Source organism: Ctenopharyngodon idella, chromosome 10, assembly GCF_019924925.1.
Source record: "Ctenopharyngodon idella isolate HZGC_01 chromosome 10, HZGC01, whole genome shotgun sequence".
Taxonomy (NCBI): domain Eukaryota; kingdom Metazoa; phylum Chordata; class Actinopteri; order Cypriniformes; family Xenocyprididae; genus Ctenopharyngodon; species Ctenopharyngodon idella.
Window position 1 is genome coordinate 9,794,014 of NC_067229.1, and position 15,508 is coordinate 9,809,521.

General features: G+C 35.9%; 1 protein-coding gene across 2 annotated transcripts in view; it reads right to left on the reverse strand.

Annotated features, from left to right (window-relative positions):
• The window catches only part of LOC127520874 (adhesion G-protein coupled receptor D2), a 73,785-nt gene extending 58,535 nt beyond the window's left edge, over positions 1–15,250 (reverse strand). Inside the window, exons 1-20 of one of the 2 annotated variants that reach the window (XM_051909541.1) lie at positions 15,123–15,250; positions 14,892–14,928; positions 14,704–14,731; positions 14,222–14,446; positions 13,489–14,127; positions 12,938–13,099; positions 12,414–12,487; positions 11,906–12,187; positions 11,683–11,794; positions 11,305–11,442; positions 11,108–11,213; positions 10,296–10,407; positions 10,017–10,072; positions 9,795–9,921; positions 7,501–7,604; positions 6,858–6,960; positions 5,598–5,751; positions 5,009–5,142; positions 4,305–4,414; positions 3,232–3,352 (exon numbers count right to left, since the gene is read on the reverse strand). In XM_051909541.1, the coding sequence (XP_051765501.1) occupies positions 3,232–3,352; positions 4,305–4,414; positions 5,009–5,142; positions 5,598–5,751; positions 6,858–6,960; positions 7,501–7,604; positions 9,795–9,921; positions 10,017–10,072; positions 10,296–10,407; positions 11,108–11,213; positions 11,305–11,442; positions 11,683–11,794; positions 11,906–12,187; positions 12,414–12,487; positions 12,938–13,099; positions 13,489–14,127; positions 14,222–14,446; positions 14,704–14,731; positions 14,892–14,927 (2,823 nt within the window). In that variant the 5' untranslated portion in view covers position 14,928; positions 15,123–15,250. Of the gene's footprint in view, positions 1–3,231; positions 3,353–4,304; positions 4,415–5,008; positions 5,143–5,597; positions 5,752–6,857; positions 6,961–7,500; positions 7,605–9,794; positions 9,922–10,016; positions 10,073–10,295; positions 10,408–11,107; positions 11,214–11,304; positions 11,443–11,682; positions 12,188–12,413; positions 12,488–12,937; positions 13,100–13,488; positions 14,128–14,221; positions 14,447–14,703; positions 14,732–14,891; positions 14,929–15,122 lie in introns of both variants that reach the window. The other variant, XM_051909540.1, reaches the window with a different exon arrangement.
• Positions 15,251–15,508: the final 258 nt, after the last annotated feature.

A 15,508-nucleotide genomic window follows, 5' to 3' on the forward strand; every position in this document is an offset into this window, starting at 1 on the left:
GGCCATACCGAAGTATTTAAGAGCTTACAACATCTATATGAAGCACTTAAACACAAGGTCTGCGCTATCGAACGACTCAAGCACTCTGGATACAGCTGCGGTACGTTCTCGACACACGTCAAAACAAACAGAAATTATGTGGCATAAAAACGTTAATTGTCGAGAAGTGAGGGAAGCACTGTCAACGACTTCATAAAACTTCATATGAAGTTTGTTGTTTCATTGCTGCTGGAGTGGTTGGTTTTTCTAACAAGGTTGAATTTACAATGCAGTTGGGTAAAACGCACAGTTTTATTGTCATTGTTCGCAGCTCTAGAGACCCGAGCCGCTTTCACAGAAAAAAGGAGCCGTGGGCAAAACAAAGGGTGGAATTTAGAGAGAGAAAACAGTTCAATCAGTTTGGTCTTTAACACATGGGAGTTATATTTTCACCTGCCACATTTGAAAAGGAAGAGGCTGGCAAAATATACAAGCGGTGAAACGATCACACAGAGCCCTGCGGTGATTTCCTGTGGATTCTGCATCTTCCCAAAAAAAATCTCTGACTCATTTTCTGTTTGGACTGATTTGGAGCCAAAATATGTAGTGACATACATAATTTACATATTTGTGCTGATTTTATTTTCACTGAAAAACTAAAAGTATATTTTTATATACCTACAAAAAGTGTTTAAAAAGTTAAAAATATTTAGGCTACATAAAGTCAAACCAAAATTTATTCAGACACCTTGAACATTTCATTCATTATTACAGTTTATTCACTATAGTTTAAAAAAAAATGGTAATAAAATATGACAAGATCTCAGAGTTAAACTTTGTCAGAAAAAATTAATCTTAATTATGTCAGATAACACTTAAGCAAAACATGGTAAGGTCAAAGTGTCTGAATAATTTTTAGTCCCAAATTTTTATCAATTTAACTGGTAGTTGCAATTGATCAATTTTACAGATGATTTATGTTTTAAAGTTTTTCCCCATCAAAAATAATTATAGTATAGATTACATATATCTGTTTTAAATGCATTCAACATTCTAAAACAAGTCTGACTAGATTCATATAGCAGTTTCCAAGGATGGAGGACACAAATAATCAGTTTAATCACTAGAAACTTACTTAAATACTACATTACTGGCACCTTCTACATCTACACTGCATCATGTACGCTTGTACATAAAAGTATACAATGTTTGAATTAGGTAAATAAAGGATAGAACTTCACTTTTTAAACTTTTAAAACACAACAGATTAAGAAAACCTTGGGAAAAATCCATAAATACTCTAGGAAAGCAGCCTGCTTGAGAGGAATCCATATGGAAATACTATTTATGGAATCCATATGGAAATACTATCTATTTATTTAGTCATTAACTAAAGTATGATTACAATATAAATACTTCCAAGGAAAACAACATCCACATCTATGACAAATTTTACTGTAGGACACACAAGTTTAGGTTCTTACAGAGCCTCAGTGGAGACGTAAAGACACTCTTGTCGGATCTCAAATTGAGTTTTACTTCCTTTTAATGTGAAACTTCTCCTGTGGCATAAGATGTGGACAAACAAACAACAGCTGAGAAAATGAAAACAAGTAAACCAACTAAACTGTGACTTTGTTTCAGAAAGGCCTACATCAATTATCACTGTGTTGAGACATTTTTTAATTAGTGCGGAAAATGAACTATTTATAGTGCGGTTTAATGATGCGAGTCAGGCTAAATCTCTATTGATTTTCTTGTGATATATACAGCTCTATTGCAGAAACAACTGATTAAGGAGCTCCACAGAACGCAAACACAGGATTCAAACCGCACAGGCTTGTAACGCATAAAGAATGACACACTTTTCTTTCTTTGATCGAAATATCACACTGCGATATTCTGTGTGACGCTCTTAAACAAAGCTATTGACACTGAATGTACCAATGTGAAATTATTTTGAATAATGAGAGTAATAAAAAAAAAATTGTCGATTTCAAAAGTGTTAATCAAGCACAGAATGATATCAAAATATTTAATATCAAAAACATTTAATAAAAAATAAAAGTATACTGCATTGTGTTTTGAAAACCACTGTACAGCTTTTCCTCAAGACGGTAGAATATTAAAAATGAGAAAAGACAAAGACAGATATGTAGATTTAAATGAATGCAATATTCTGCGTATTTTGATTTTGCACCTGCTTAAATGTGATACTCATATTAAATATATTTTAATAAGTATTTCAAATAATATTTAAAAAATAAAAGTAAATGAAAAAACTAATAGACATGTTTGAAAATGATTTTTGTTGATCTCTGAATAGTTAACCATGTGCAGAATGATATTAAATATATTTATAAATAAAATATACTGCTTTGTGTTTTAAAAGCTACTGTACATGCTTTCCAGAAGACAGCAGAATATTAAAAATGAGAAAAGACAAAGATGGACCTTTAGATGATGCAATATTTAATTAATTTAATGCAGTATTCTGTATATTTTGATTTTGCCCCGGTAAAATGTGGTACTAATACTAAAATAATAACTATATATATATATATATATATATATATATATATATACACACACATATATACATATATATTTGTGTGTGTGTGTGTGTGTGTATATATACATACACATACATACACACACACACGTACTTAATAACAAATAAAATAATCAAGAAAATTTATTTTAAAAAATTAATTATCAAATTAATTTAATTTCCCAGAATATTCAAACAAAAATAGTGCAGTTTAGCTGTAATAAAGCATCTTTAGGAAGAATTTCACTGGCCATTTATAATGATTTAACGGGAAAAGGAAGTAACAGAGGATCTGTTTGGAATCCTTTGTCTTCCGCCAAAAATAATTTCACCCAGATTCTGACAGTTACTAAAAGAGAAACACTGGAACACAGAAAAACCTGGCCAGCAACTACCATTACAGATTTAATGGAATGCACGAACGCAGAAAAGGCGAGAATAGAGTCTCAAAGAAATGGCTGCATTTACCAGAAGTCTGAATAAAACTTCATTTCAAACTCCAGTCACACACACACACACAGATGCTCTCAGTCTGTGCCGTCTCCATGTTAAACAGCAATTATCTCTTCACTCCCCACTGTTTACTTCAACTAAAACCACTGTGGGCTTCAGCGCTAACGCAATCCAACGGCGTTCACGTGCCACAGACTTCAGATGTATTTGACTGGTGTTGAGGGCCAGAGTGAGAGAAACACTCTTACCTGTAGTGAGTTCAGGAGGCTAAAGATGTAAGCGATAACCATGGAGAACGGCACGAGGACTCCACAAAGCCAGGTCAGGCCCAGGATCGGCAACAGAACCAGCACGGCTTTGACTGCCGCCCTAAAACACAAAAAAGCACCCAAAATCAGAACAGGAAGATCTGATATGGAAAACACATTGTTTTATTATAATCATGCATACATATGGTCTCACACACACACACACACACACACACACACACACACACACACTCCTCCTGGCTGCTCTGGCTGACTTTTACACCGGAGAAGACAGATTTCGGGGGTCATTCCCAGCACAACAGGAGCTGCTGCTTATTCTCACATTGTGACAATTTCCATGCTAAATCGCTTTTAATTCTGTTTAGTATAAAATTACCTCCCTATTCAGGTAACCGCTAAAGCGAACCAGCTGCTGTCCGAATGGGTCCTGCCAAACGGAGGAAGCGTGTGTTTGATTTTCCTTGGAGAACTCTGTATTTGACCACCGACTTTCAAGAGTCACATTGATTTTTTTTTTTTTTTTTTTTTTTTACACACAGGGGCCTTCTGAGGGCCCCACCTCAACGACTGATGCCGGAGGTCCAGACATGTCCAAATGCGGGGTACATGTGGCAGCTTAATTTGCGTTGTGGTTATTTATGGTCTCAAGGAGAAGCTGAATCTATAAACCAACATACGAATCAGTATAAAGGCCTGTATTTAAAAATATAACGCTGGATTCCTGCAGTGATGGAGCTGTCTGAAAGTTTACTTTGAGATCCTTGCAAAAAAGTCGAATCGCTCCATTAATGGCCCAAAAAACAAACAAAACATTTGATGTTGAAAGAGGCTGTAATGTGCAAATAGATCATTTTAATAGAAAGCCAACATGACTGAGGATCAGTCAGACTCCACAAGCAGACAGGACCACCGATCATGAGCACAGCTGTGAAAGGGTGCCTCCATGTGGCCATCCATAAGACAAAAAATGTATAATAGAGCACTGAAGAATGAGCTAATGAGAATCATTCCCCTTCCCATACCTGAATACGAGAGGAAGAGAGATGTCCTACCTTATCTGCTCAGAGACTTGCTCTTCCGGGCTGTTGTTCATCATCAAAGATCTTCTCTTGGCTGTGGCGATGGTGATCAGGACCACACGAGTCAGAATCATGATATTCACCTGGTACACATATACAAATAAATGAAATATTAAGTATAAATAAAAAGCAATTATTTAAATAATAAATATATAATATATAATAAACATAAATATTAGAATCTGTAATAAACATACATAATATTAATATTATAATAAATATTCAATATACGCATATATACGTAAGTGCACATATATGAAATTATAATATTAGTAATATATGTGTTATATTATTGTTGTTGTGTTATGATTTTGTTATATATATATATATAAAACAGAATAAACATTAATATATAATAAAAATACTATTATATATATTGTAAAATACATAATAAATATGTACATGTACATATATGTGTGTGTGTATGCATATATATATATATATATATATATATATATATATATATATATATATAGAACATGTTTTATATATGTGTTTTATTTAATTTTTTTAATATTATAATTATATAAAAAAAAAAATACCATACATGCCAAAAATATATTTCATGTTTTTGTTATTATATATGTATGTATGAATCCAGGTATGTATGTATGTGTTTAATATTATTCTTCTATATAAAATATACATAGAAAATTATAATAGAAATAGAGACACACCATAATAATGAAGATGACTGGGCCTGCAAAGCCCCATATGACACCGTTCTGAACACTGAGCCAGCAGTGGCCATCGGCTGAGTATTTCCCAGAGGCAGAGGCCAGCGTGATGGTAACGATCAGCACGGGCAGGCCTGTTAAAGGACAGACATTTCTATATTAGAGGTGTCTGAGTTGGCCCAAAATGCATTTGGACAAAAATATCAAACCAAATGGCATCCGTAAACAAAAAGTACTGCACTTTTATTTTACTTCACTTCACATCACTTTTATTTTCAACCAAGTGGCATCTTTTTGTCTTCATTTTGATAAGTATATCTACTTATCAATTTTTAACATTTTTATGAAATGTGTCGCTTGAAAATGATGCTTGTGCTATTAGTATATAGTATAGACATGGTAGTATTCCTTGTCTAAGAAAGAAGGGAAAAGGACTTAAAAAAAAAATTATAGAAATACTCAGTGGAACAATAAAGTACAAAGCCATCAGATTAACAGGAAACCTGCATTCCTGTACTCTTGAACCCAATCAATAACTGTGCCTATCCACAACAGATCGAAGAGGAGATTGGAGGTGGAGTGCCATTACCCCAGCCAATCAGGTAGTAGTATTTCATGTGGCGGTCCTCGCTCAAATTAACGCTCACTACTTTGCTCCAGAGCAGCAGGCCCTCGACCAGCATCCAGCTGAACGATGCCATGAAGAACAAATGCATCAGAGCTGCCACAAGCATGCAGGCCACCTACAGGGCAAAGGTCAGAAAGCAGGCAGTCAAGGGTCAAAAGGTCAAACATCCACACAAACATGGCCAAACACCAGTTTATGCAATGCCAAATATGGCAACAACACTAAAGTTGTTTTAAGGCACTGTCAGACTGCTGGCACGATTTTGTAAGTGATCTAGAAATAGACTTGGTTTCTTTTTTAAAAAAAAAAAAATCTATATAATGACCTCATTGTCATTTAAAAAAAAAGCAATAAGCTTTTTGTTGTTAGACCTGTGTTTAACCATCTTAAACGTAGTATAAACACTAACAAATGCCCTTGTGTGGTAAATACTAAAGTTAAACAGATAATTACATTAATATTATTAATAGATTTATACTACTATTTTAAAAAGAACTAAAAAATGATTCTGCATTGCAGTGTTGTTATTGTAACTAAAACTATTTAAATCATTGTAGGTAATTGAAATAAAGCTAAAAATTAAATGCATATTAGATTAAAAAAAATTAAACTTAAAAACTTAAATAAGAAATAAATAAGTTAATTGAACTATTAAAATGACTCAAACTAACTAAATAAATAAATTAAACCTTTACAAAAATAATACAACTAATAAAAATGACAAACAAAATTACTAATACTACTAAAATTATTTTAGGTAATTGAAATAAATACATATTAGATGAAAAATAAGAAATAAAAAATAAGTTTAAGTTTAAGTTGAACTATTAAAATGACTAAAACTAAAAAAAAAGTTATTATTTTGTAAATTTATTAAAATTTAATATAAAAATTAATTAAAATAAATTAATTCAGTAATAAAATATTTTTAAAAACTAATAAAAATGACAAAAGCATACAACATTACTAATACACAAATGAAAATTGCAAATATAATATAAAAGCTCATTCAAAATATTAACAAATACTGTACTAGTCTACAAATAATAAAATAACACTGCTACATCGTTAAATAATTTGATTAATGATTTAACAACTTAGCACATTATCGAGACAGAACTATTAATTGATCGATAATTAGTTATTCTATTAAAATTGATTTTGAAAACCAACAAGTTTGAAAAGTTGTAGGACCAAATAAAATTGTGAAAAACATTGTACCTTATTATGAACAGCAGAACCACTGCAGAGAAGGACAATTTGAGCACAAGTCAGAGACACAAAAAGATTCTTGTGGACTGATGTGCGATCCGATTTTGGGATACTGTTGGAACAAAAACAGTTTTTGTAAATTTAATGGCAAAATGTTTATGAAATAGAAAAAAATCTGGCAAAATTGTATTTTTTTGGCAGTCCGTATGAAGTGTGTGTGTGTTTGCTGATTAGTGGCAACCAGGCCATAAATCTCTTAAAGAAATCAGCTTGGCTGATACTGCGCTGATTAACCTCCCTTTGTGTGACCCTTTCCTTTAATTAACTCCCCTGTAATGTCACCATAAAACTTCAGCTTTGAGCTCATTTGGCACAGAGCACTAATTAGCCGATTAGTGGTTTTCAATACGTATTCAGCCTCACAACTGTGCGCTATTGACAAGCACGAGGAGGTCTGTGAGCTCACAGACTGTGATTGCAAGCGGCTGAGTGCTGATGAGAGTTGAGCAAATGTTATGCTATGTCATGACCTTTATGAACTCAACACTAGAAGTCAGACATCATAAAAGATAGTGAATCAAATGATGCCAGAGCACATCATGGAATGCGAATATGCTGTTGGCGTGGCAGTGCATCCGTGAAAACCACTTACTCTAACACGGTAAACAGCATCAAGGTCACCACCAGTGCGCAGAGAGAAGCTCCGGAGCCGATAAACGTCAGCTTCGTCAAAATGCTCTCCTCTTTAGCACTCCACTGCAGGGAAAAGACCCATCAAAACACAACGATCTTGTATTCCTCACACTCTGTCTATCTCTCAATCTAACTGACTGGAGATATACTTTAACTATCATATATATGAGTGTTGATGTCTCTTACTGCACTGGATGGTGATATAGTGGCACTAGACATCAATGAGAGATCATATTTGGTCCTTATGAAGTTCTACAGAGGAGCTAATCATATAATTGTGAATACAAAATCACAAAAACTACTATTAAGGCTCACTTGCTTTTGTAAGCTAACAGTGACCTCTACTGGACAGATTGTGGTGTAACAGAAAATGTGATTAGTTTAGACATTATCTTTATGCAAAAGTTTAAATGGCTTTTTAAACACGTTTCAGACTTTTAAGACTTAAAGGGATGTACACCGAGGAGCCAAAATATTATGACCAGTCACAGGTGAAGAGAATATCATTGATCATCTCCTAACAAGGCCACATATTAAAGGGGGGTGTAATGCCATTTCATGCATTCTGACTTATTTACACTGTTAAAGAGTTGCATTCTCATGCTAAACATGGCCAAAGTTTCAAAACACGAGTTGGATGTATGACATTTTTCTGTGCCAAATATACAACTTCCGGTTGTGTTCGATTAATTTTTTCGAGTATGGCCTTTATGACGTCACAAAAGGGCGGATTTCTTTGTATAGGCACTTCTCCCTGATAAGCGTGCACACACATCACCTAGAGCAGAGCAAGAGCACGCCCATCAACGTGATTCGTTCGGGATACGGAAGCCGAGAGATTTTTCAACAATGGCTGTGTCCCAATTCAGGGGCTGCACCCTTTGAAGGCTGCATACATCATCGAGGCAGTCTCATTTAAGAAAAATAACCGTTAGATTGCAACGTAAGAAAGAAATTACAGTATTTTACACCTCATAATGAATATCAGACAATTTTATTATGGTTACTTTTCTTAAATAAGACATCCTTGATGACGTATACAGCCTTCAAATGTGACCTCCGGAGGATCCAGGCTCCGAAATGAGACGCAGCTCCTGTCACCAAAGGAGTGTGTTTTTGGTTGTGAGGGAAAGATAACCTTTTTCAGCTTCCCAAAGAACTTAGCGTTAAGGGAACAGTGGATGAAGTTTGTTTTTCCGGGGCAGCGATGGAGTTGTGCACGTATGTTTGTTTGTTCCCGGGATTTCGGTGATGAATACTTTGTAAACGAGTCCCAGTTCGGCGCTGGATTTGCAGATCGCGGGTGGTGAGTAAAGCTGCATCAGATGTCTGTGTTTTGTTGGCAATCGGCATGCAAGTGCATAAAATGTAAACAACATGAACGTTTTTGTTCACTTTTTATTTATAATGATATCGCAGCTAGCAGACGATCTCTACCCAAAAGCTGTGCGCACTCGTGACTCTTTAGCTCCGCCCATGGCACCGACGGCAGGCACGCCTCCAGGAGCTTGGCTTTTTTCGGAAAGATTCGGTACAGCGTATCTATTTTTTATAAATATGATAAAACTAAAGACATTTCAGAGACATGAAGGATGCAAAATTACTCTATATGTACTCAAGATTAACATGAGATTGGCAGAAACTGTGTGTGATACCCCCCCTTTAAGGTCTGGGTAGATTAGATGGTAAGCAAACCATCAGTTCTCATAATTAATGTGTTGTTTAATGAAAATAAAGATCTAAGCAACTTTGACAAGGGCCAAATTGTTAGTGCAAGGCAACTGACTAGGTCAGAGCATCTCTGAAACGGCAAGGCAAAATATAAATTTATTTTTATTAATATTATAATAATTATATTATAAAACATCTTCTGCATAGTGGTGTTATTGTTAACAAACAATTAAAATCATTAAATCAATCAAAGTTCATTTAAGATGTTATTTAATTCATTTAAGACTGCTTTTATGAGGATACTTGACAAAATGGGCATTTTGGAATAATTCTGTGTGTTCTTGTTTGTTGAAGCGTGAAAGAGAACGATACTGGCACGCGTCCTCATTTGTCTTGTTGTGGCGCTTGAATAGTTTAAAAGCATTTGCATAAATAAGAGCAAGATCACATAAAGTAACGCTAGCCAAATTATGAAATTATATAATAGTTATATATTTCTATAATAAAATATAAAATGTAAAAAACATTCTTTGTTAGCAACATCATTTTTGTTACAGTTCAAAGCACATGCTCTAAACATACCCGGAGCTCCATATAATTCATGAGGACAGCAAAATTGGTGGTGTGGTTGCAAAAGCAGGATGTGACATCAGGAGGAGAAGGCAACACTCTGCACCCTTTACTGGACCAAGCACTTGTATGACCCACCCTTTAGACATGAGACACTAAATCAGACCCAAACAAGAGACTGTAATACAACAAAACACCAGTTAGTAGTTATGCAACATGATTACATTCACTTACATGAATCCGATATTCCAAAAGACGCACACGGGCGTGACTTGTTTGGAATACTCTGCCTAAAGAGGAAGAAAAGAAAAAAAGAAAGAAAAAAAAAAGGGGGGGGGGGATTTTCTATGTAAGAGCAGTATTATTTTAGTGTCACTATTATTATATACTATTAGTTTTATTTTAATATTTTCTGTTTTTATTTTAATTTCAAAGTTTTAGTAATTTTAAAATATTCACTTTTTTTTAACGGCAAATAAAAGTGTTTTTTTTTTTTTTTTTTTTTTTTTTTACCATAATCCCAGAGGATAGAGTGTACTGGACAGAGACGGGAACATTTTCTGAATTCGGCACATCCCGCACTGTCGCTGAGATTACTGCCGTGGCTAGCTGACCAGTGTGATGCCTAAAAATAAAGGAACAGAAGAGTCAGGGTTTTTCCTGCATTGAAAATATTTTGGCAGGCACAAAAGATTTATTTGATCATTTAATGTGACGATATCTGCTGTTCTGCAGTACTAGAACCCGCTGATAGCCGGCCGCTTTAAAACGCTCCTGTGAATGTTTGTGCTTTGTGAAGACCATCATAGGTTTCTATATACAATGTGTTTTTGCATCATTGAGCAATGTAGCCAATCACAGACATATCTGTTGAGCACGTGAACAAAATGGCTAATCAGAGGTGTTTAGGTTAGTCAGAATCCACTCAACACCACTCAAAACTGCAGTTTTTGTTCAGCATGAGTTCTGCACGCTCATTTCATTATAATCAACAAAGTATGAACACAATGTTAATAAGAGATTCACTGCACAGTTTCATTGATTATAATGGGAGTTTTTGCAAGAGCACAGCTTTGTGTACAAATAAATAGGATAATATTAAAAACAGTTTCTTTGCATTTATTTTGGATTTATTGTCAGTACTGGGGTTGCAGTTCACATGGATAGGGTACTTTGTACTGTATGTGTGGATGACCGTGTTCGTCTGCCACCACCGAAAGCCATTTTTGACCCAGGAAAAACCCTGACAGCATTACAATAGCGATTTATAATAAAAAAATTAAGTTCAGTTTGGTGTGGAGAGATTCAGGACGTCTCTTGCTAACCTCTTGCCATCTGTCTGTTGGTCAGCAGGTGTTTTGACCTCCAGTCTGGACGACTTCTCTACCAGGTTACTGTAGTAGGTATAAATAACCATCACTTCCTTGTGGCCTGTCAAATAATATAAGCAGACAGATGTTCTTTAAAACAATATAAATTGTGACATTTATCTTTAGAAATCAGCAATTTATCCTATTCTCACCCAATAAAAAGACTCTCTGCATTTCTGACTCGGGTATGAGGATCTCATCATGGCTGCTGAACTGACTGCCATGGAGTGAGGGCTTGAACACACAACTGCAGCTTATTTGCACCAGCCCTCGCGGCTCCAGGTGAATATCTAAGGAAGCAAAACGTGACTATTGATATAACAAACACTCATTATTGTTTGTATGGTTTTTATTGTGGGACAACCAAAACAGCCATGGCTAAATATTAATAACAGCTTGAATACAATAACAGACAAGAGAGGTTTATCTTTATTACTCCACCTCTCAAGAAAACAAATATTGACTCCTATTTGTCAGAAGTCAGAGATGATGCTACCTAGTCATGCTAAATGAGGCAAAAAACACTGTACCCATGTTTTTTGTTGACATTGTGAAGCTTTTGCGCTCGGCCCAAAGCTCATCCGCCAATGTCCACAACAGCTTGTCAATGTTCTCTACCATTGTCAATGGTCCAAGGTAATTCTGAGATAATACAGGAAACAGACTCATAAATCTGACATAAGAGTTACCATCCACTTTTTGGATTTGGTTCCAGAAGAGCAGGATATAACCAATTTCAATTCCACAACATACCCCACGATCTCTCAAATCCTCCCATAGTTTGGCCATATCAGGGTCGATGAGCCTGCTGACTAGTTCTAAGCAATTGCGGATCATGGATATGAAGACCTCAGTGGGAACATCTATTTTATTGAGTTGAGCGGCCTTCTCGATGGTTTCGGTGAGGTACAGGAGATCAGAATGTGTAATGATGTCTGCATTGCTGTCCATAATTCTCAATATGGCACTCAAGAGGAAAATATGACGAGTCAATTCATTCTCCGAGAACAAGGTTACATTTGTATTCTCTGTATGCTGTGGAGAAAGGAAGATAATGCAATATCAAGTCATTGAAGGATTACATTCTTAGTATTATTGACACATAGACATATATAATATGGAGTATATTTGGATTTCAAATAATTAATGATAGGTTAAAAATAAGGAGGAAATAGATTTACAAGGCTAAGAAGCCATTTCTCAGTGAAATCTGGAAGTTTATAGTGAATCTAATAAAAATCAGCCTTGAGCTCTAACTCACAGGTTTGGAATGAAACTCATTGCTGACTTGTGAGAAGAACAAGGTCCCAGGAAAACCTAAGAAGTCCAGCTGCTCTGAAATAAAGAAGGTAAACACCTGGATTATCACATATGTTGAAATTGCATTGCCAGGGCTCCAGACAAAAATCAAAAGAACAAAATAAATAAATAAAATACAAAAACTAGGAAGTCACTGGCTCCTAAAATACAACATATACAACCAGTGAATGAATAAACTAATGCAAGTCTCACAACATTATACCTCACAATAATGGTTCCTGGTTACTTTTTCAATAGGACATAACAGAAAAATGATTTGCAGTTCAGTGAGTCAGTTGTGAACTTATATTTCTGAACAATTCACTGAGTCAGATTCCAACTGTAACTTACGAGGTTCAATCGGACACGTTGCATGCACTCTAACGAGATGAATAACATCTGACGAAATTGCAAAAGCTTTTCTAACTGTCTCCAATGGTGATGTAAGTTTTAATTTAAATATCATTACTCGAAACCAGTTATCACCTTTTGGGAATAGGCAAACACTTCCTCTTTGCGTCCAACATGAGTCATTAATCAGTTTCCCACTTGCAGGGTCTAAGGTTACACAGGCCTTGTTAGACGTGTGGACGGAAAAATTGGGATGCAAGCCAGAGATAAGTTGGTCTGGTGGTTGGCTTTTGGAACCTACAAGAAACAAGAACCAAAAATTGTTTAGCAGAAAACTGATCCTTTTGAGCAAAGTCTGGGGCTGCTGAACAGCCAGCAAGCTAAGTTTGTTTATAGGCTGCCAATTTTAAGATGTCACCATGAGTCATAGTTCTTGAGCTCTCCAAGTCTGTAAGAACCATATGTCCTCTCTTCAGAAAAGAATAAGGGACTCTGGGTCCATGACTCATGTAATGGGATGTGTACGATCCGAAGGGTGGGTCTCAGCATTACCGCATGGATGAAATATTTACAACCATCTCAGCCTGCGGTTACAGATCACAACTTGGCTGTATTTACATTGATGGAAGAGTGGAAATTATAATGCAAAAATTTGAGTGCGCAATACCACCCTCCAAAATCTCTACCTTTACACGGTGAGTTCCTTCTGCGCGTTTGTAGTGACGTCTCTATTTCCAGTGCGGAATTATTCCACTTGAAGAACAAGCCAGAAGGAACAGGTGAACAAACTTTTTCCATGCTTTGGATTTCAGTGTCGACCAACAAACGATCCCACATGTACAGCTGCGTAACGTTCCCACAAAGCGCCTTGTCGCCATTGTAGCCTCCGTAGGGCTCCTGGTCTTGTCCAATCATGAAAAGGCCATCGCCTCCTATGAAATTTGATGTGTTGAGGGAGTTCCCAGAACCCACCACCATTCCATCCACCCAGATGCCCCACTTTCCACTATTCGCAACCAAGCTTGCACATACAAAGTGCCAGGAGGCATCATTGGGAAAGCCTGTTACGTAGGTGGTGTTTGAACCATGCACCAGCAATGCAAGCTGGACAGGTTCATTCCCTGTGATTCGTGCTTGGAGTTGGAATTCTTTAATGAATGACCTTATGGCATACGAAAAGACTGTGGAAAGTCCATGGCAAGTTGGATCAAGCTGGAGGTGAGCGCAAACCGTTAGCGCTTCCATGTTAGGGAACTTATGGCGGAGGCGAGCCGATTTCCGGTGTGGCCGCACTGGAAATTCCAGCATGTATATATCTGGAGGACCTAGAAATGTTTTAGAAAACAACATGCAATATTTATTAAAGAGCAATAATGTAGTAAATGTGACGAGCAGGGAAAAGTAGGATATGTCACGCACCACTTTTTTGAAACATGCCTGCACTTTCAATCCATACAGGTTGAGTGATATTCAGGGACTGTAGAAAACTGTTCAGCCTTTGAATCTCTTCGGTACTGGACACCACCGCTAGGGTCCCTGAACGCTGGAGGCAGAGCCTGTGTGCAATGAACCATGGCTGGCGATCTGGCACATACTCAGGGTAAAAGTCATCATGCGTAAGCGGGGTTTTGCTTTTGCTCTCCACTGTAAACACAAAGGTGTTTTGTTTGATCCAAACAGCCTTACATCTTATACATTTGACACTTTATGTGTAACAAACTGAACAAATTGTAATTCTGTCCATGTGTCTGTCTCTTTTGGATTCTGTTAGTTACAGATTGTAACTTTCAAATTAACATAATAGTAAGAGAATTATAACAGAAATCAGACCTCCATGATTATATCTGAATTTTAAGCATATTACATTTAAACTTTGGAGCTCATATGAATGCTGTGGTTACCTTTTTCCATGCAGTGATGGATGAGTACCTAAAAAAGGTTGTAATTATATACAAATAATATTAATTCATTTAAATAAGCAATTTATATTAATTATATGGTTTTGTTATAATATATTAACATAAGTACTCATAACATGAAGATTTTCTCCACATAATGTCAAAAGTATATTTGTATCTGGAGTACTTACAATAATGTTGGAGCAAATGATTTTCAACAGATTCATCCTGCAAACAAAATATTCATTAACAGTGACAACTTTAACAGCTCATAAGCTTATGAATAAATAGGAAACAGAAATTAGACAGTTTAAAGGGGAAAATATTAACGTTAGCCTACTTAAGGTCAGCTCTGTCAGAAACGTTAAGTAATGATGAATATGTATTTAAAAGCCTCAAAACTGAATAAAAGCGCACATTACCTGAAAAGAGGTAAAAATTTTAGTCGTAAGTCACAAATGGCATATTTTATCTCGAAAAATAAAGTTTAGCAAACGGTTAGCACGCGCTTTCCGTTGAGTGTGTTGTAAGTATCTCCTGTCTGTGAGATCATGAGAACCAGCGCGCGCCTCCCGCTCGAAGCAGTTGCCGCCACTCCCCTCACGATGGACACAGAATTTAGTTTCCGAGGACTAAATAGAATTGCATTTTACTTTGAAAATTGAGCCCATTTTGTTGTCAGTTATAAAATAAATCTTTGAATTTATGTAAAAAATATGTTTATATGTTGTAAAGAAATCAACCTTTGTCCACAGCAGTGGGGTCAAAATTAAAAAGAAAAATTACGTCATTTTACTCTTTTTACAAA